An 18,375-nucleotide genomic window follows, 5' to 3' on the forward strand; every position below is an offset into this window, starting at 1 on the left:
AATTTTGTAATTGATACAGTTCACACATTCATAAAGTAGCACAAAACAAATAAACATCCATCTATGGAATTGAAAAGGAGCTTGTTGTGCCTGGCAAGTGGGTCCTATTACAGTTCTGCCGTGCACGATTCGAAGCCCATGATTGGCCCTCACCGCCCCCCGTCCGCAAGTTCCCCGATGCGTTTCAAGCATAGGTGGTGTCGTCGATTGTCTATTGTCTTGCTGCTGGTGATGCCGACCTCCTTTTCATTATCGTCTCTACTACCTTCTTTCTCCTTCTTAGCAGAGGTCCAATTACACTCGTTCGCCATCTCGATCTAAACTGGACCTGCTGTAAGAAGAGACAGCCATGGCGCGTCTCGGCCGCGTTGGGTTCCTCGCCCTCGCGGTGGTCTTCCACCTGATCTATACATACTCGATCTTCGATATCTATTTCGTGAGCCCAATTGTGAGTGGCATGCGCTCATATGGGGTTGAGCGCCCAATTGGAACCAATGCTCCCGCCCAACGACTCGTCCTCTTTGTCGCCGATGGCCTCCGCGCCGACAAGGCCTTCCAGGCATTCCCCGATCCGTCCCCCGATGCTCTCGCCGAGCCTTCCGATGATTTGATTCGATTGGCACCGTTCATTCGCTCTAAAGTTCTTACACATGGAACTTTTGGTGTCTCCCATACTCGGGTCCCCACCGAATCGCGGCCCGGTCATGTTGCCCTCATTGCGGGCTTGTACGAAGACGTCTCGGCGGTTACAACGGGGTGGAAATTGAACCCCGTGGACTTTGATAGCGTCTTCAATCGCAGTCGGCATACATGGAGCTGGGGCAGTCCGGATATTCTGCCAATGTTCAAGGAGGGTGCGGAACCTGGCCGTGTTGACGCGGAGATGTATGCAGAGGAAGCGGAGGATTTCAGTCAAGACGCTACTCATCTGGATACTTGGGTGTTCGCGAAGGTCCACGAACTTTTCGAGTCCGCCAAGACTGATCCGGAGCTTGACCGGAAACTGCGCGAGGACAAATTGGTGTTCTTCCTCCATTTGCTGGGACTAGATACTACAGGTCACGCGTTCAGGCCTTACTCCAAGGAATACCTCAATAACATCAAAATTGTGGACAAGGGCATTCAATCGGTCACCAAGCTGGTCGAGGACTTTTACGGCGATGATCAGACCGCATTCGTTTTCACTGCGGACCATGGCATGAACGACATGGGCAGTCACGGAGACGGTCATCCAGATAATACGCGCACTCCATTGGTTGTCTGGGGTTCCGGTGTCGCTAAGCCTCAAATTACCATGAATGGAATCGCTCCTGGCCACGAGGATGGGTTCTCGTCGGATTGGGGATTTGACCAGATCCATCGACATGACGTTGCACAGGCTGACGTCGCGGCTCTAATGGCATATCTGGTTGGCGTTGACTATCCCGTTAACTCGGTCGGTCAGCTGCCATTGGATTACATTGATGCCAGTCCCGAGGAGAAGGCACAAGCCGCACTTGCAAACACCCGGGCCGTGCTTGAAATGTATCGAGTGAAGGAAGAGCAAAAGAGGAATGCAGTGCTACGCTACGTACCCTTCGAGCCTCTTTCTGGCGACGGCGAAACTTCAATTGAAGGACGATTTGCGAACTTGGAGGCGCTCATTTCAAACGGAGCTTACGAGGATTCCATTGCTTTATCTTCTGAACTGCTGGTTCTCGGTCTCGAGGGTCTGCGCTACCTGCAAACATATGACTGGCTGTTCCTGCGGACAATTGTCTCTTTGGGATATCTGGGTTGGATTGCTTATGCGTTGACCACGGTCATTGACTTGCACGTCTTGCACGGAACTACCGACTCTCATCGAACCATCGCTAGCATCTCATTCTTCTCGTCAATTTTGGTGGCCCTATTCTCCGTTTTCCTGTACCAAGGTTCCTCGTGGCGGTATTACTTCTACGCTTTCTTCCCCGTCTACTTCTGGGAGGAAGTCTTTGCTCGCCGCAAGGCGCTGATTGCCGGCCGTCAAATTGTCCTCGGTCATGTTCACTCGCTCTCCGGGTACCTGACATTTGGGCTGCAGGCGCTGGCATTCCTTGGCGTGCTCGAAGCACTGGTATGTTTGTATTATTTTATTCGCACCTCGAACATGACTGACGCTTTCTATGCAGGTCCAATCCTACTTCCACCGTGAGATCTTCACCGTTGGGTTTGCCTTGGGTGCCCTCTGGCCTGTGGTTTACGGCTTTGGATTCATTCGTGACCACGCTTTCCTCACTGCAACATGGGCTCTTGGTTGCTCCTTGATGAGTACCTTTACTCTTCTTCCGGTCCTCAAGGTGGAGAACCTTGACACTATGTGAGTTATTTCTATTTGTTACCTCCGGATCCTACCAGCTCTAACCTCGCTACAGCACGTATGGTGGCCTCATCATGTTTTTGACCGGCATTCTATATCTTCTGTTCGAAGATGCAATCCTCGAGCACGGCGGCAATGTCGCAAAGGGCTTTAAGCTGACTACCGTTGGCTCACGAGTCATCGTGGGTTTGCAGGTACGACTCCTTACCACAAGATTCATTGGCATGCGCTCACATAAAGGCTCATCTAGGTTGGTATGGTTCTTCTTGCATTGATCGTGACTCGCTCGAGCGTGGCTTCTCTCCAAGCTCGTGAGGGCTTGCCCATTGGTAACCAAGTCGTGGGCTGGTTTGTACTGGGTAAGTATTTTCCAAGTCTTTTAATTACCTTGCAAAGCTAATCAATGTTAGTGGCCTCACTCTCTTTGCCTTTCTTCCACCGTTTCTACCCCAACAATAACTACCTTCACCGTCTTATGGTCATCTTCCTGACCTTCTCGCCCACGTTCATCATTCTCACCATTTCGTGGGAGGGACTGTTCTACTTCGTGTTCTGCATGACCCTCGTAACATGGGTCCGTCTCGAACATGCCATCTACGTTCACACCGCAGACTCGAAAACAGTCCAGTCGCAAGAGCCAGCTACTAAGGACTCGGCAATTCCATCGAAACCCGCTCCTACCAGCACCACCACCGTCGATGGACAGACATACAGCTACCGTGCCCTGACCCTTTCTGATACCCGTGTCGCCCTGTTTTTCTTCTTCCTTCTCCAGTCAGGATTCTTCAGCACCGGAAATGTCGCCTCCATCTCCACTTTCTCCCTAGACAGTGTCCGCCGTCTCATCCCCATCTTCGACCCATTTGCCCAAGGCGCGCTGTTGATCCTACAAATACTTATCCCCTTCGCCATTATCAGCGCCAACCTGGGTATTCTGAACCGACGCCTTGAAGTCGCACCTAGTGCACTGTTCATGGTCGTCATGTCCATCTCGGATATAATGACCTTGAACTTCTTCTACATGGTGCGCGACGAAGGCTCCTGGCTGGATATTGGCATGACTATCAGTCATTTCTGTATCGCCAGTGCTCTTTGCACTTTTGTTGCTGGACTCGAGTTCCTCAGTGAGCAGTTCGTCAGTGGAGTTGACTTTGGTCATGCTGCCAATGCCCTTGGCTCTGCTGTCGTACAGGCTGTCGGCGAGTCTGCCGAGTGTGGCCATGAATCGACTACAAAGTCGAGCCCGAGTAAGAGCTTGACAAGTCGCAACGGAACCCAGAGTAATAATGCTCAGCAATGAGTGATTGATATTGATCTTATGTACTTTAACTCCGTCTATGACCGCCTAATATTGTTAATATAGACCTTTTTTTCTGCCTGTTTCTGCGCACCTGGTATAAATGGTATAACGTCATGAGTAGACACGCATCTCGACACAACCATATCGGCTTCGCGTCTTCACGGCTTCGCGACGTGTCTTCGGATAGTCTTGTTTGCGAACCCCTCTGAGCATCTTCCACCCTGCTCTTGAGCCTTCTTCATCGTTCCCGGTCTTGCTTCTTCTCCTCATCTCCCTCCCAACATCCTCCCATCCCCGTTCGACTCTCTCGAATCCGACGTTCGAGATTTGCACATCTTCTCCTTCGTTCTCCTTCGTTCTCCCACCCCCCGCTCACATCATGGACCTCTTCCAGAGGTTGCCGACAGAGGTTCTGTGCCTCATCGTAGATGAGCTCCTCCCCGTCGGCTGGGATAAAAGCCAAGAAGGCCGTGACCAGCTTGAGAAAAGACCGTTGTGCAGTAAGTTGTCTCCATTTCATGACATTTGATCGCAGGAAGTATGATGTCGTCGTTTCGTGAAGTATGGTGTCGTCGTCGTGGGCTGTAAGGATCTTTGGAGGCGATCTCTGGAGACTTCACTATACCGACACATCCATCTCACTTGATGCCTCATCATCCTCACACGTTGAAATCTGTTTCACCCCGATTTGTGAAGGTTGACAGTATGAAAACTGACATCTCATCTTCCCCACCAGAGAGATTCGATGCGGTCATCTCCTATCGCGCAAACAAACGGATCGACCTCAGCCATCTCATGATGGTGGCCCCAACAATGACGACCGATACAGCGGTCTGGTTGCTGTACCAGAAAGTGCTGGCGGAAGGAACCACTGAGGTGGAACACACTGTGACCCCTCCAGATGCCGCTAGTCTTCCTGCTCGTTGTGGAGGGTCGATCCAAAGTTATCTGCTCTGGGCATGTCAACTAGCGGTATCTTGTCAGGCTGCCACCTGGATCTGCAGTCGACTAGCAGACATTCTGCTCACACACCCACTCCGAGCACAGTTTATCCGCAGCAAGTTGACCTTGAGTGCCTAACTTGGTGACGAACAGCTCGTCCGTTCACTGGTGGCAGGGGGCGCTGATATTAACGAGTGCGATGAGTTCCTTGGCTCACCCCTGGTCGCCGCCACCTTAGGCCACCAAGGAGACATTGCGCGTCTTCTCTTCAGATTGGGGGCAGATGCGGAGCAAGGTGTGGTGTGCGTGGGTAGCTCGTTCATTGTGGCTGCGCGTCTCCAGATGAAGAAACTGGTTCGATTGTTCCTTCGGGGTAAAAAGGTGAACCCTAACCAAAGGGATATCTCTGGTTACACGGCACTCTACTGGTGCTCCCGTTATGGCGATGCCGATCTCGTGCGGCTCCTCCTTGACCACCCGTCCATTGACCTGCAATCAGATAACCATGGCCGAGACGCACTCGCTTGCGCTGCCGCTGAGGGCCACGAAGAGATCGTTCAATGGCTGGTGGGACACGACGAGATCCAGACGAACAACCACGACGGCCTGTCCTTGTTCAAAGCAGTGGCAAGGGGGCATGAGAAAGTGGTGGATTGCTTGCTGTCCAGGCAAGACCTAAATCCAAACTTGACGTCGTATTTCCGGGACATCAGGCCACTGATCGAGGCCGTCCAAAAAGGCCACGAGAACATCATCCGTTCCCTGCTGAACTTCCCGGCAACCGATCCAAATGCCAGAACCTGGTCCACCCCTCCGCTCTTTGTGTCGCATCCAAGAAAGGCTCACGCCGCATGGTGAAGATGCTACTTGCCCACAAAGATATCAAGGTCAACGAGTGGGGCGCCAAAAACCGCACGTCGCTCTCACTCGCAGCGAGACACGGCCATGACGATGTCTTTCGTTTGCTTCTCGACCATGACGATATCGACTTGGGGCTCGCGGATATCTCCGGCATGTTGCCTTTGATGCACGCAAGTCGGAAGGTCCATGCCAAGATCGTGCGGCTACTCCTCCTGTATTGGCCATCGTCAATAGATGTGAAGGACAACTTTGGCAAGACATCTTTGATGGTAGCTGCCCGACATGGCCACCTCGATGTGGTGCAAGTTCTTCTGGAGTTTGATGCCGACGTTAGTCTGAAAGACCATTTCTACCAGACCGCACTGGATTGCGCGAGAGAGCGGAAGCACCCAGGCATCGAAACTCTTTTGCTTCAAGCAAGTGCAGAGGCAACACGATCTGAGAGATCAGGTGCCAGCTCCGTGAGCACGCAAACGCGGGAACAAGCGACGAAAGTCAAAATCACGTCGCAGATCCTCCGCTTGAGTGTCTTTGTTACTTGTTGCTTGTTGTTTATTGTCTCTTGCGTGTGGAGATTACCCCGTTTGGATAGGAGGAATGCGTAACACTACACTTAGGTTCCTGTCAAAGTTCGGCTTTGCTTACGAGATGTTGGCCAATATTTTGTGAGTAAATGGTAGCGATACCAAGCTCTGCAAGTCTCGTCTCTAATACTTGGAGTTTTCTATTCTGATTGAATAGAATGAGAATGGCTTAGCCAACTCTAACTACAGTTTCCATTCCGATCATGTGACACTGTACCTCACGGGACCAGCGGATGACGAAATCGCCGGGGCCTACGATTCGCCAATCAGCGGACCGCTCGAGCGGAGTCATAGCAATTGAGCAATTGGACTTTGTCCGGGGGAAAAGAATAATGGACTTCTAACATTTCCCAGCTCATTCCTCCTTTACTTCCCTTCTCTTATCCATTGTCCAGGGAGGCTGCATTTCTCACTTTGTTATCTTACTGTCCAACCTCCCTCACATCCATCTACACCCGCATCTTCCCCTCACCTTATTTGTTTCTATCTCTGCCCCGCTCTCTAGCGATGTCGGCCTCAGGATCCGGAGCACCCAGTGGTGCCTCGGGGTCAGCAAGCTCTACGAAGAAGGCTTTCCCTCGTGTTGATCTGCAGGGCAATGACCTGCCCCCTTCGCCTGCCCCCTCCAGCCCGCACGGTGGCCGTCGGTACAACATTGCCACCGAGTTGGTCTTCACCGAGGGCAGTGATCAGTACAATGCCAGCAGTGTCCCAATTTATCAGGTAGGAGAGCATTGATCATCACACGAACGAGGCCATCTCAATTGGAAGGGAGTGCAAGTACTGATCTTTCATCTTGACATTAGAGCGCTACCTTTAAGCAGACCTCCGGCAGTGGCGGTGGAGAGTATGACTACACTCGCTCCGGCAACCCTACTCGTACCCACCTCGAGCGACACTTGGCCAAGATCATGTCCGCACAGCGCGCGCTCGTCGTATCATCTGGTATGGCTGCATTGGACGTGATCACCCGTCTCCTCCGTCCTGGCGACGAGGTAGTGACCGGTGACGATCTCTATGGCGGATCTCACCGACTGCTTAAGTTCCTCTCCACCAACGGTGGCATCATCGTGCACCACGTCGACACCACCAGCCCCGAGAAGGTTCTCGAGGTGCTGAACTCGAAGACCGCCATGGTTCTGCTTGAGACCCCCACAAACCCGCTGATTAAGATCGTCGATATCGGCCAGATCGCTACAGCTGCCCACGAGGCCAACCCTAACTGCCTGGTTTCCGTTGACAACACCATGATGTCGCCCCTTTTGTTGAACCCCCTCGACCTGGGCGCGGATATTGTTTACGAGAGTGGCACCAAGTATTTGTCTGGTCATCACGATTTGATGGCCGGTGTGATCGCCGTGAACGACCTCACCCTCGGCGAGCGCCTCTACTTCCCCATTAACGCATCGGGCTGTGGCTTGGCACCATTCGACTCCTGGCTGCTGATGCGCGGTGTGAAGACGCTGAAGGTTCGCATGGACCAGCAGCAGAGCAACGCACAGCGGATCGCCGAGTTCCTTGAGTCGCACGGCTTCAAGGTGCGCTACCCTGGTCTCCGGTCGCACCCGCAGTACGAGCTGCACAACTCGATGGCGCGGGGCGCTGGAGCGGTTCTCTCATTCGAGACGGGTGATGTCAACGTCAGCGAGCGCATTGTTGAGAGTGCCAAGATTTGGGCTATTAGTGTCAGCTTTGGCTGTGTCAACAGTCTGATCAGTATGCCCTGCCGTATGAGCCATGCTAGCATTGACGCGAAGACGCGGGCGGAACGCGCTATGCCAGAGGATTTGATTCGTCTGTGTGTCGGCATTGAGGATGTTGATGATTTGATCGAGGATCTGCAACGAGCAGTAAGTGATTTCCCTGGATGTGATGGTGTGAATAGCACAATAGAACGAGAAAGAACACAGACTAACATTGTTTTTCCTCACAGCTTGTGGAAGCAGGCGCTGTCAATGTCACATTGGATGGCATTCACGCAGCTCAAGCTGAGTCCTCGTAGTTTTCTTTCATCTGGGTTGGGTTCTGGGATCATATCATTGTGAATAAGGCGTTTTCTGGGGTTAATAAAATATCACGAGCATATTCTTTACCATTTTTGAGTCTCCTCATTCTAGTTGCAAGTCTGAATGTCCAATTCTCAAAATACAGAAGATTTGGGTTCTACCATACACTTCTGTAGTTCGCGTTGAGCGTTTATCCGAACCAACCAAGTGATCGGGCCCGGCACGGGGCCGGCATCGGAGAGACGCCCGGGCCATTCTCGTCCGCTGCAGCTCATCTGTCCGGCCTTAAGATTACATCGCGAGTCCCATTTGTAATTGATCCTTTTTCATTCGGCTTGGTGCTTTATTTTTCTTTTCTTTCTGCGGTTTCTGTTGCGTTTGTACATTGCTGTGTTTATTTCATGCGCCACGCCTCGGTATCTCCGTCACTCTCCGATCCCGCAGTCTCCGTATGAGTATGACTCGCGATGCAGTCGCGCAGGATGCTTCTTTTGCCATGGCCACGGTCTCAGAACGTCCTGTTGCGCGCCCGACACCGCCAACAGCAAGCCCAAAGGTAGTTCCAGCTCCTGTGGTAGCGCCAGCATGGAATACCCAGGATTTGGGCTTGCGACTCGGCGTCGACGTTGTCAGCGCAGCTTCTGCTGGCGCGCTGACATGTCCGCTGATTACGATCATTGATCGGTGAGATTTTTTTATGACGACGCGAAAATAGCCTTAGATACCATCCAAGATTTTGAGCGCTAACGAGGTCTTTTGAAAATTTCCAGTGCCATCATCGAAAAAGCCTCCAAAGGCTTCCCTATTCGCCAAACAATCACAAACTGCCTCAAGTCCATGATTGCCAAACCAAGCGGCTTTTTCTTCAGCACACCTTTCATCCTCATATACACACTATACACCTCAACATATCTCACCGCAAATGCAATCGACACCGTCACCTCCACCCTCCGCAACCAGTCCTACTCAACCGTGACTCCCGGCCCGGCTAAGTTTATCTCCACGACAGCCGTCAACATGGCCATCTGTGTATACAAGGACGCGCGCTTCGCAAAGATCTTCGGCGCCTCACCTCCCCCGACACAAGCCTCGACACAATTACAAGCATCCTCTACCCCTTCAATTCCACGCACATCACTCCGCCCGCCAACGCTATCGCAACCCGTCGCCGCACCTACCATTCCCAAAGTCTCATATGGACTCTTCTGTCTTCGCGATAGCGTCACTATTTTCGCCTCGTTTAATGTTCCCGCTCTGATCGCACCTTCAATACCGGACTTTGTCGCGTCTACGCCTGGTATGAAGGCTGCTACGGCGCAATTCGCTTGTCCGGCTCTTATGCAATTCTTCAGTACGCCGATGCACCTGCTCGGTTTGGACTTGTATAACAGACAGCCGCCAGGTGGTATGCGTTGGACCGAGCGAGTGACGCGTATCCGGAGAGACTACGTCTCCAGCAGTTTTGCTCGTATGGGCAAGATTGTGCCTGCTTATGGTGTTGGTGGTGTTGTCAATGTCCGGATGAGAGCTACTCTCATGGAGCGGCTTGAGAAGAAGATCGACTGATGGCATGTCATGGCATTCGGTGACGCAATACGAGACATCCGACTGAGCTCAGCCCCATGCGGTTGTCGGGGATTCATGACCTGATGACTACATGGTTTCTCGTTGTACTTTTCTTTCTTTCCTGGGATTGTCATCACCCTCTCCTCTCCACTCTAGACTTATCATTGGGACTTGGGCTCGGGATTCTTCTTTTTCTTGAGATTTGAGATATTTGGAGTTGGGCCTGGTCATAATATTTTGCTTGGGGACATCTTCTGCATTACTTTTTTTTCATCATCTGGCCGTGGCGTTTACCGGGATCTTTTTTCTCATTCCGTTTCTGTGTTACAACTTTAGACTGTGTCATACATTTCGGGTCTGGTATATTGACTGGGGTCTTAGATGGTTTGGTTTCCTCTCTCGGATGTTAATAAAGAGCGATATCGATATTGATAATCTAGTTGTTTCATTAGGTTATCTGTGTCGACTCTAGTTATTGCAAGTTTAATGCCGCATCAAGCTTGCTTGATCACGCAATAGGTACTCGGTACTGAGCCGCTTTCTACACGAATCAATTATTCAGCCAAGCAGGCAGAGATGAAATTTACTTTTAGCAGCTCAATTTGAGACTTTGATCTAATTAGGTAGCGTGATTTAGTTAATGGTACTCCACATTCCACAGGCAAAATCGTCATCGGACCCGTATACACCACATAGTAAGAATTTTCCTGATCAAAATCTTCCTTTATCTGATCAAAGTTAATGTCTACAGTGGCTGCTCTCTCCCACCAATACCCTTTAGCATCTTTTACATAGTCCGATGTGGTCGAAAGTTGAAGGATGCCAAGTTTTGGGGCTGAGCTTCTATCTACCCAACCGGACCTCTTCGGCATGGCGTGTCTCAGTACAGCCTCGACTCGACCGGACTCCCGGAATCTTCAGGGTCTCCGTTTATTGCTGGAACTACAAAATACATGAGTTTAATATCGCAATTCCGTTTGTTAGACGTGCGGCCCTTCCCCTGCCCATTTATTCCAGTGCTTGGCTTTAGTCATGATGATCCTGCTTGTTTCATGGCAACCTTAATTCCTAGAGGGCTATTTAGCTAGGAGAACTATCATTCCTCTGAGTAGAACCTCTAAGGCCCGATAGCTTGATGGGAAATGTAGGCTAGAAATATGTATCTACTCTATCCCGCCGTGAAGAAAATCCCGCCAGGCGCCACAAGAGTCTAGACGTATTACGATCTGCGCCAAGATACCATCCCTAAAAGGCTATCGTGGAACGGGGATCATGATCCACCACAACTTTAGATTAAAAACATTTCTAGTTTGTCAGCTTCGGTCTAAACTCCACAGTTGTGTCAGCGCATATCGAAAGACGGAAAAGTACCGCACTTATTCCCTAGATGTTTGTGACGCATGGCAGGGGAGTCTGGGCTTCCATACCAGTCTGGTTGCCTATCTGGACAAGGAGTATAAATGTAAGCAGGTCATAACTTAAATCCAAATTCACCAGGTTCACCCAAGCATCAATTTAACAAATATTCAAATCAATACATCATTTAACTCGCAAATCATGACCATGAGGGTCCTCAAAGCTTTGGCATTCATGCCCAGCGTTCTAGCTGCGGCTCTCTCTCCTGTCCCTATTGATTCCAGAAGCCTGTCCGACATTTACGCGGCCGCGCAGAAGGAGAATGGCGTTCTTCGGGTAGTTCATGGAGGAGATGGTACACATATATGTTAATAGACGGATTGAACTAGTACTGACATCCAAATCCGCAGAACGAGACCAGGCTGATGCATTATTTGAGGCATTCTCTGCGAAGTTCCCCAACGTCAAGGTGAACCATACTGTTGATCTTTCCAAGTATCTCGATGGCCGAATCAATCAAGCCTTCCTGCAAAACGAGTTGTATGCCGATATGGCTATTCTTCAGACGCTGCATGATTATGATGCCTGGGAGGAGAAGGGGGTTTTGTTGCATTACAAGCCACCCTCATTTGATAATGTTTGGCCCAGCTTGACCAATGCAAATGGCGCTTATATTCCGGTGTTTGCAGGTACTTCTTTACTTCCCATCGCCTTTCTTACTCCGACAAGACATGAAACTGACTTATCCTCCCAAATATAGCTAGCTTTGGACCATTCGTCTTCAATTCCTCAGCCATTCCCACAGCAGACATACCCAAGTCCTACGGAGACATTCTAGATCCAAAATGGAAAGGAAAAATCGTCCTAACCTATCCCAACGACGACGACGCCGTCCTATACCTCTTCAAACTCATCATCCAACAATACGGCTGGCAATGGCTAGACCAACTCCTCGAACAAGACGTCCAATGGGTCCGCGGAACCGCAACACCCGCAGAAATAATGCTGCGCAATTCAAGCAGAACGATCTCCTTCACTACCTACCCTCCCGCCGAGGGTTGGACCAGTGTGTCACCCGTCTCGGACAGATATATGAGCTGGACCCAAACAAGCGCTATCTTCAAGGACACCAAGCTTCCCGAGACTGCGAAGCTCCTCCAGGCATTTTTGATCTCGGAGGAGTTCCAGGTAAGCAGGGGTGAGCCATCTGTGAGGAAGGATGTTGGGAATAGTACTATTTGGGATGCGGATAATACGGATTATGTGACTTTCCATCAGTTTATGGAGGATCGGGATGCTGTTGAGCAGTTGCGGTTTGTGTTTGAGGATAAAATTGGGACTGCGCAGGGGTTGAGCCCGCTTGTTGATGATCTCTTCTGAGAAGGATGGGAAAATTGGGGGGAATCAACCTAAAGGGTCTAGAGCCGACTGTCTTTATATATAAGAAATCTTATTCGTTCCCTGAGATAAGGTTGAGAAGTTTAGAGTTTCAGTCAAATAAAAATTCAGCTCAGTTATGAAAAATAACAGCGTAATAGCAATGCAATAGTATCCGGGCATGAGAAAGTAAAGAAAGAGAGAATCATGAGGACAATAAACATGTAATGCCTGACAGGCCAGGTAGATACCCACATTCTTATCACACATGAACCATCACAGAATGAAACGAACAGCGTCTAGCGTATGTAAAATGCTTGGATCCGACAACTGCACAAGATAGATCTAGACAGCACCCGAGTTCTTCATCGCCCCCTCTTCTGGAAGAAAACCATATTGCTTATAGTACCTCCGAATACGAATGCAAATATAGCTCTGGATGCAATCCAAGGCACTGAGGAGGATTGAATCAGCTCTGAGTCTTCTGCCCAGCGTAAGAGAAGGTCGCTTACCATAAAACCAATGCCAGCATGATGATAATAACACCCAAAGCCCGACTGCTCGTACTATGTGATGCCGAAGTCCCCAAAATAGAGATGATAAATAGTGCAAACCAGAATACCGTATCGATAATGGTGAGAATCTTGTTGACTTTGGTGCTTCCCCATCTTTTAAAACGATCAACGTGCCCTGTGACCATTTGATATGCTAGTGAGACTGCAGATTTCAAACACTATTGGAGAATGCGGTGTTAGTTGAATATTTGCAAATGTTTTGCGATATTCGGCTTACTACTGCAATTCCCCATGTATTAGTTCTTGTTGAGGGCGTGCCTTTGTTGGCTACCCGAGCGATGATGAGGATGAATACCAGAGCTAGGAGAAAGCACATTCCTATGTCCAGTCGTAGCTTGCTTCTTGGTGTCGGCTGGATGGGGAACTTCATTTTGAGTTGCGTTTGTGAGCAATGGAGCGAATTGTTGATCAAAGGAATGAGATATCATGATATAGATGGGTATTTAAGCATCTAAATAGCTATATCTAGCTGCCTGGTCTGCGCCAGTTGAAGAAGAATAAATCTGCTAGCTCCGTATTTTTTTCCTATTATGGCACCGTATCTCATAGGCACCGGCAGTATTTGCGGCACGCTCAGACTCGTCAGGTCCTCACTGCTGTTGTTGTAGGACAGGAAACTCGTATTCGTATCATTATCCCAACGTGGCGAGGCCACTCTACAGAAATTTCAAACATGTGGGATTATCAGCTATTTCATTGAACTGCCGGAAAATCGGCCTATTTCCTTCGATTGTTGCAGTTCTGAAGATCTGGTACATGTACCAAGAGGCAAAACGAGCATTCTACTTAATAACTTCCTAGCTCAAATCTGGATGGCTACCTCCCATAATGAGTGGCCAGCATCTCAAGTTCTTCAGGCTTTTGATACCCCTGTTCACCCAGCATCTTACTAGGATGTGAAATAACGAAAACAATGCAGCAAGCAAGCATTAAAGCGGCATCAAAGACATAGACAAATGCTTCCTTGCTTTGCAGAGAGCCACCGCTTCCCTGCGCGTATTCAATCACTCGATAGATTGAGCGGATCATGATCAGACAACTGACAGTATACAAGACCTTCATACACCGCACCCAGGGGATTTGGCTTCCTCCCACGTAGTTCATGGGAGACGCAAGCATTCGGCGATGGAAAATGACCGAAAAAATAATAAAGAATCCGAAGAAGAATATTTGGACGAAGAGGCCCCCGAGAATCATATACTCGCCCATGTCCACACTGTCCTGAGTCTTCGCGCTGGCAAGGTATCCTCCTCCTGTTAGGAATATCATCAGCGACTGCTCAATGGATTTCATTCAGATAGCGAAACCAGATCATACCTCCACATTGCATGAGAAAGGAAAGGACGTCTCCGATCACGAAGATTTTTGTCAACCATGACGGCCGGATGATCGAGTTGGAACTCGCATTCAGAGCCACAATAAGTCGTCCGAGTATCATGTAAATAGATGCGGCAAAGAGGGCAGGGGCAAGAAGAATAAGAAGGCTCTGTCCAATATAGGGCGTGGTTTGCCAGTCTGGCGTTTCGGTTGAATTGATGTATCTGCACAAGTAGCCGACTGCCTCGACTGGAAAAGAGAAGTAAAGAGGTCAATCAAATGCACACTCATAAATATCGTAGGCCAACTTACAGACACCACCGATCGTAAATGGAATCATGAACCAACTCCGGGCACGAACCATCTGCACAATATGGATCACTGTTGTGAGCCCGAAAAGGGCAGCAACCGGAATGGCCGCACCGCCGGAAGGGTTGTAATTGTAAAGTTTGTAAGCCATACTTTGGAAGGAGATAAAAAAGAGAATGGAAAACAGATACAAAGGCGAAGAATGAATGTTGTGGCAAAAGCATTGAAGGTTTCTAGGTTCACTGTGTTTAAATATGACGGCTACCATTGATAAAACAGCTTTTCCCAAATATCTAGAAAGGGCATGATATACGAATAATAATGAAGGTCTGAGACTATCGATCAGACTACTGTCTCGGTTCACTCCCAGGCCTTACTTGTTGAGATATTTGATTGGATGGTAGGTGGGCATCGTGGTTTCTATAGGATCCATTAGTAGGACATAAAATTGCCCCTCTGGAACTAGGTCCAGCCAAATTCGAAGGACCCTAGTCGCGGATAAATTTTCAAATAGTGTTGGTTGAGAAACCCATTCATCCCACCTAAATTGGACAAAATCACGAACACGAACAAACCGTCGCAAAAATAGTGGCGAACACCCGACGCCCCACTTCAGCCTTCCTGCAACGGAGTGCGGAACGATTACGAGGCAAAAATAAGCTTAAGGGAAAGGGATATACGCACCCCTAATTTAGATGCCCATGAATTAGAATTTGGAGGCTGGTAGAAGTTTTTTGGGTTTCTCGGTGGCCTTCCGCTTGATCGTGAGATATAAAGACTCCTGATAGATCGTTCTGGTTGTCAATCTTCAATCTCACAACACATAGCAGCACAGAGAAAAGAAAGAAACACGGCAGCAATGGAGTTCATTTTCTACTACTATACCCCGTCTACTGCGGCGGCAGTCATCTTCACTGTCCTATTCGGGCTGAGCAGTCTTTTGCATTTCTATCAGCTCGTACGGACAAGGACATGGTTCATGATTCCCTTCTTGGTTGGCGCAATCTGTAAATCCAGAACATATTGCTTCACTTCAGGAGACAATGCTGATCGAGACTTCTCTTGCTAGTGGAAACTATTGGCTATATTGGACGTCTGCTTGCATCCTTTGAGGCACCGGACTTCACAAAGGGGCCTTATATCATGCAAAGCGCATTGATCCTGATTGCGCCGGCTTTCCTTGCTGCGAGTATCTACATGACCCTCGGACGCATTATTTATATGCTTGAAGCGGAGAAGCTCTCCATCATCCGAGTAGGCTGGCTCACCAAGACATTCGTCGCCGGCGATGTGCTATCTTTCCTGATGCAGGCATCAGGTATGTCATTTTATTGCAGCAATCAGAGGTATTTACGGAAACATCCAAACTAACTGAATTCAAGGCGCGGGACTTATGGTCCAAGGCTCTAATCCATCTACTGGTGAACACATTATTATCGGCGGTCTCTTCGTGCAAATCATCTTCTTCGGTCTTTTCACAATCAGTGCCATTGTCTTCCAATATCGCATCGCCAAGGCCCCAACTACCCGCTCGATCGAGTTGAAGGGTCTCTGGAACCGCCACATGATCGCGCTCTACACAGCCAGCATTCTCATTCTTATTCGATCAGTTATTCGTGTGGTGGAATACCTGCAAGGTTATGATGGATATCTGATGAAGCACGAGGTTTTCCTCTACGTCTTCGACGCCCTTCTCATGTTCATTACTGTGCTGGTTCTTCAGTATGAGCACCCCAGTGAGATCAACTGCTTGATTGGTCGCGGTCAGAAGTACTCAGAGAAGGTTATTTGGACACGCGAGTTTGTTCCAGCCTCTGCTCTAGAGATGGGCCGGTCGGGAGAAGTTTGAGGGCAGGAGATTGCATGAATAGTTGCTATGTTGGGGAGGTTACATGATGATTTTATGGTCTATTATTGTTGAACAACTATGCATCTGGATTTTTCGCGGATATATAATCAAATACATTGAAATCTCATCGCTGGTCACATAAGTCATTATCTCAAAACTTGCACCACTGCCCATTTTATATGACGTTGCCAGTCGGAATCCAAGATCTGCACTATTTCGCCTAGAATAAGCCGGCCCCACGGTCCAATACACCAGTTCTCTCGAATGATATGCAGAAATACACAAAAGTGCGCAAGCACCACCAAAGCAAATGGTTCACGGTTCTTGAGTCCTTCCAAAAACTCTGGGGAAGCTCGAATAGCCCACCCGCCCACTACTGTCAGTGACGTCGGCTCTGCAAAGGTAAAAGGAGCCAGTTCTCTCATCGTCTGAATGGCACGCTCGTAGGACTTCGGATGATGATTCCCTGATTTCTGACCATACTGAGCGTTTAGATCATCAAGATGATCGAGAGCCGAAAGGACATCATCGGGGATGGTCGCCCCGGGTTCAGTAATATTGAATAGAGGTGCAAAATTGCTGTGTCGAAGGAACTCCATTGCTTGGCTCCCAACAGTCTGTACTCCGCGAGCCAGCATCAAGAGATCGACCAAGGCATTCAGGCTAGGTCCGTCATCAGAGTCGGAGCAATAAAGTGCACTTGCAAAGCTGAAAACGACTGCGATCCCGGCGAAACTCATCATTGCTCTTGCATTAGACTTGTCGATGTTATGAAGTTGTTCTGAAAAGATAGCCAGCGCCGTGCTCTTATGCGCGATCGCAATATTGAGCCACTCTACTTGGCGCTCATTCTGCCGAAGATGAGCAAGGTGCAAGGCGGAAATGGCCATGATTCCGTGCATTAGGAACGGCGTATGAAGTGCCTCTTGAAGCACTGGTATTTCCCATACTTTTCTTGTTTCTTCATTCCTTGCAAAAATCTTGTGTGTATGCAAAATCCATTGGAGCTCCAATTCCATGTGCTCTAAATTCAGTGGAGGTGCCCCAGTTGTCGCCTCCAAGGCGGGAGCATAGCTGTTGAGGGAGTTGCCTGCCTCGGTTGAGGATATTGCACTACTCGGAGTCTTTGCTGATGATCTCGCCGACCTCTCCGGTTCACCCGCGAAAACGAAAGGCCCTGGTGCGATATAGACGCATTTGTCATTGCGCTGAGTGCAGTTTTGGCAATATGGCCGCTTCTCGTCACACTGACGGAATCATTAGCATGAAAAATACAATTCAATTGGTTTTTGTCCAGTAAAGGCACATGGTTGCATACTTTCACTCTCCTTCGCTTGCAATTGCTGCATCCATGACGTGATTTTTGATGGGAGCGGCGCGTGGCCATATCTCGCGGTAATCCTTCAGGAGAAGGAGTAGGGCTGTGCACTTAGTGTTCGTACTCGTGTCAGATAAACGAAGATTCGGCCTAGGGGGTAATATTCGAGACTGCCGACGGGGACCGAGCCATAAGTAAGATGGATGATGTTGGGGCCCTGCGGCAACAAGCAGATCCAGATGCAGATAAAATCACGAATACGAACGCGAGCCCCACTTTCAGGCCTTTAGAGTTTGAGGATTGAAAACCTGGCTGGCTAATGTGGGTCGTCAGTCGGCCCGGTACTCGATGGATCTAGTACGATATTGACATTAGCCCTGTCTTTACAGCCCCCTCTTTATTTATTGTTGCCGCTGGGAGTCAGTGTAATTTTTATAATTTCTCAATTTCCCCTCACTCGCAGCAATGTTCATATTTTTACTGGTACTAATCGTTGCTGCCTGGGGGGTCGGCACCCTAGGACTTCCTCTTTATCGCAACTGGTCCATCGCTCAAAGACTAAAAGTCCCAGTGATCGTCTGTCCTATACCACGCCGTGGACGAATGTGGATGCGCTTTCGGACTCTATTCAAAGCTAAAATACTTTTGTCTTGGCGGAAGATCTTCCCCTTTCTTCG

The 18,375-nt window shown here is 49.3% G+C and overlaps 8 protein-coding genes across 8 annotated transcripts; 6 read left to right on the top strand and 2 right to left on the bottom strand.

Moving 5' to 3' along the window:
• Positions 1-349: 349 nt before the first annotated feature.
• N7473_007046 (mannose-ethanolamine phosphotransferase MCD4) lies at positions 350-3,638 on the top strand (the record flags this gene model as incomplete). The annotated part of the gene is made up of 5 exons (XM_057152986.1): positions 350-2,095; positions 2,151-2,338; positions 2,394-2,532; positions 2,589-2,697; positions 2,749-3,638. 5 exons carry the CDS (start codon positions 350-352, stop codon positions 3,636-3,638), a joined length of 3,072 nt encoding a protein of 1,023 aa, XP_057007324.1.
• A 379-nt stretch (positions 3,639-4,017) lies between these two features.
• On the top strand, positions 4,018-6,046 carry N7473_007047 (ankyrin repeat domain-containing protein; the record flags this gene model as incomplete). Its single annotated transcript, XM_057152987.1, has 4 exons — positions 4,018-4,138; positions 4,375-4,610; positions 4,734-5,228; positions 5,294-6,046. 4 exons carry the CDS (start codon positions 4,018-4,020, stop codon positions 6,044-6,046), a joined length of 1,605 nt encoding a protein of 534 aa, XP_057007325.1.
• Positions 6,047-6,532: 486 nt separating this feature from the next.
• On the top strand, positions 6,533-8,027 carry N7473_007048 (cystathionine beta-lyase STR3; the record flags this gene model as incomplete). Its single annotated transcript, XM_057152988.1, has 3 exons — positions 6,533-6,748; positions 6,832-7,875; positions 7,959-8,027. 3 exons carry the CDS (start codon positions 6,533-6,535, stop codon positions 8,025-8,027), a joined length of 1,329 nt encoding a protein of 442 aa, XP_057007326.1.
• A 301-nt stretch (positions 8,028-8,328) lies between these two features.
• On the top strand, positions 8,329-10,225 carry N7473_007049 (uncharacterized protein). The gene is made up of 2 exons (XM_057152989.1): positions 8,329-8,715; positions 8,802-10,225. Exons 1-2 carry the CDS (start codon positions 8,483-8,485, stop codon positions 9,595-9,597), a joined length of 1,029 nt encoding a protein of 342 aa, XP_057007327.1. The 5' UTR covers positions 8,329-8,482; the 3' UTR covers positions 9,598-10,225.
• A 929-nt stretch (positions 10,226-11,154) lies between these two features.
• Positions 11,155-12,333, top strand: N7473_007050 (ABC transporter substrate-binding protein; the record flags this gene model as incomplete). The annotated part of the gene is made up of 3 exons (XM_057152990.1): positions 11,155-11,308; positions 11,364-11,642; positions 11,714-12,333. 3 exons carry the CDS (start codon positions 11,155-11,157, stop codon positions 12,331-12,333), a joined length of 1,053 nt encoding a protein of 350 aa, XP_057007328.1.
• A 1,388-nt stretch (positions 12,334-13,721) lies between these two features.
• Positions 13,722-14,682, bottom strand: N7473_007051 (RTA1 domain-containing protein; the record flags this gene model as incomplete). Its single annotated transcript, XM_057152991.1, has 3 exons — positions 13,722-14,158; positions 14,223-14,471; positions 14,535-14,682. 3 exons carry the CDS (start codon positions 14,680-14,682, stop codon positions 13,722-13,724), a joined length of 834 nt encoding a protein of 277 aa, XP_057007329.1.
• A 708-nt stretch (positions 14,683-15,390) lies between these two features.
• N7473_007052 (RTA1 domain-containing protein) lies at positions 15,391-16,380 on the top strand (the record flags this gene model as incomplete). The annotated part of the gene is made up of 3 exons (XM_057152992.1): positions 15,391-15,538; positions 15,601-15,849; positions 15,914-16,380. The coding sequence occupies 3 exons, from the start codon at positions 15,391-15,393 to the stop codon at positions 16,378-16,380; spliced, it is 864 nt and encodes a 287-aa protein (XP_057007330.1).
• A 146-nt stretch (positions 16,381-16,526) lies between these two features.
• On the bottom strand, positions 16,527-17,767 carry N7473_007053 (Zn(II)2Cys6 transcription factor domain-containing protein; the record flags this gene model as incomplete). The annotated part of the gene is made up of 2 exons (XM_057152993.1): positions 16,527-17,627; positions 17,699-17,767. 2 exons carry the CDS (start codon positions 17,765-17,767, stop codon positions 16,527-16,529), a joined length of 1,170 nt encoding a protein of 389 aa, XP_057007331.1.
• Positions 17,768-18,375: the final 608 nt, after the last annotated feature.

Source organism: Penicillium subrubescens, assembly GCF_028828155.1.
Source record: "Penicillium subrubescens strain IBT 31985 chromosome Unknown utg000005l_segment0_segment0, whole genome shotgun sequence".
Taxonomy (NCBI): Eukaryota; Fungi; Ascomycota; class Eurotiomycetes; order Eurotiales; family Aspergillaceae; genus Penicillium; species Penicillium subrubescens.

Coding starts and splice junctions, on each gene's coding strand:
- N7473_007049 (XM_057152989.1), top strand. CDS start 8,483: ATGAGTATGACTCGCGATGCAGTCGCGCAGGATGCTTCTTTTGCCATG. Junction 8,716..8,801: donor CTGATTACGATCATTGATCG/GTGAGATTTTTT, acceptor GAAAATTTCCAG/TGCCATCATCGAAAAAGCCT.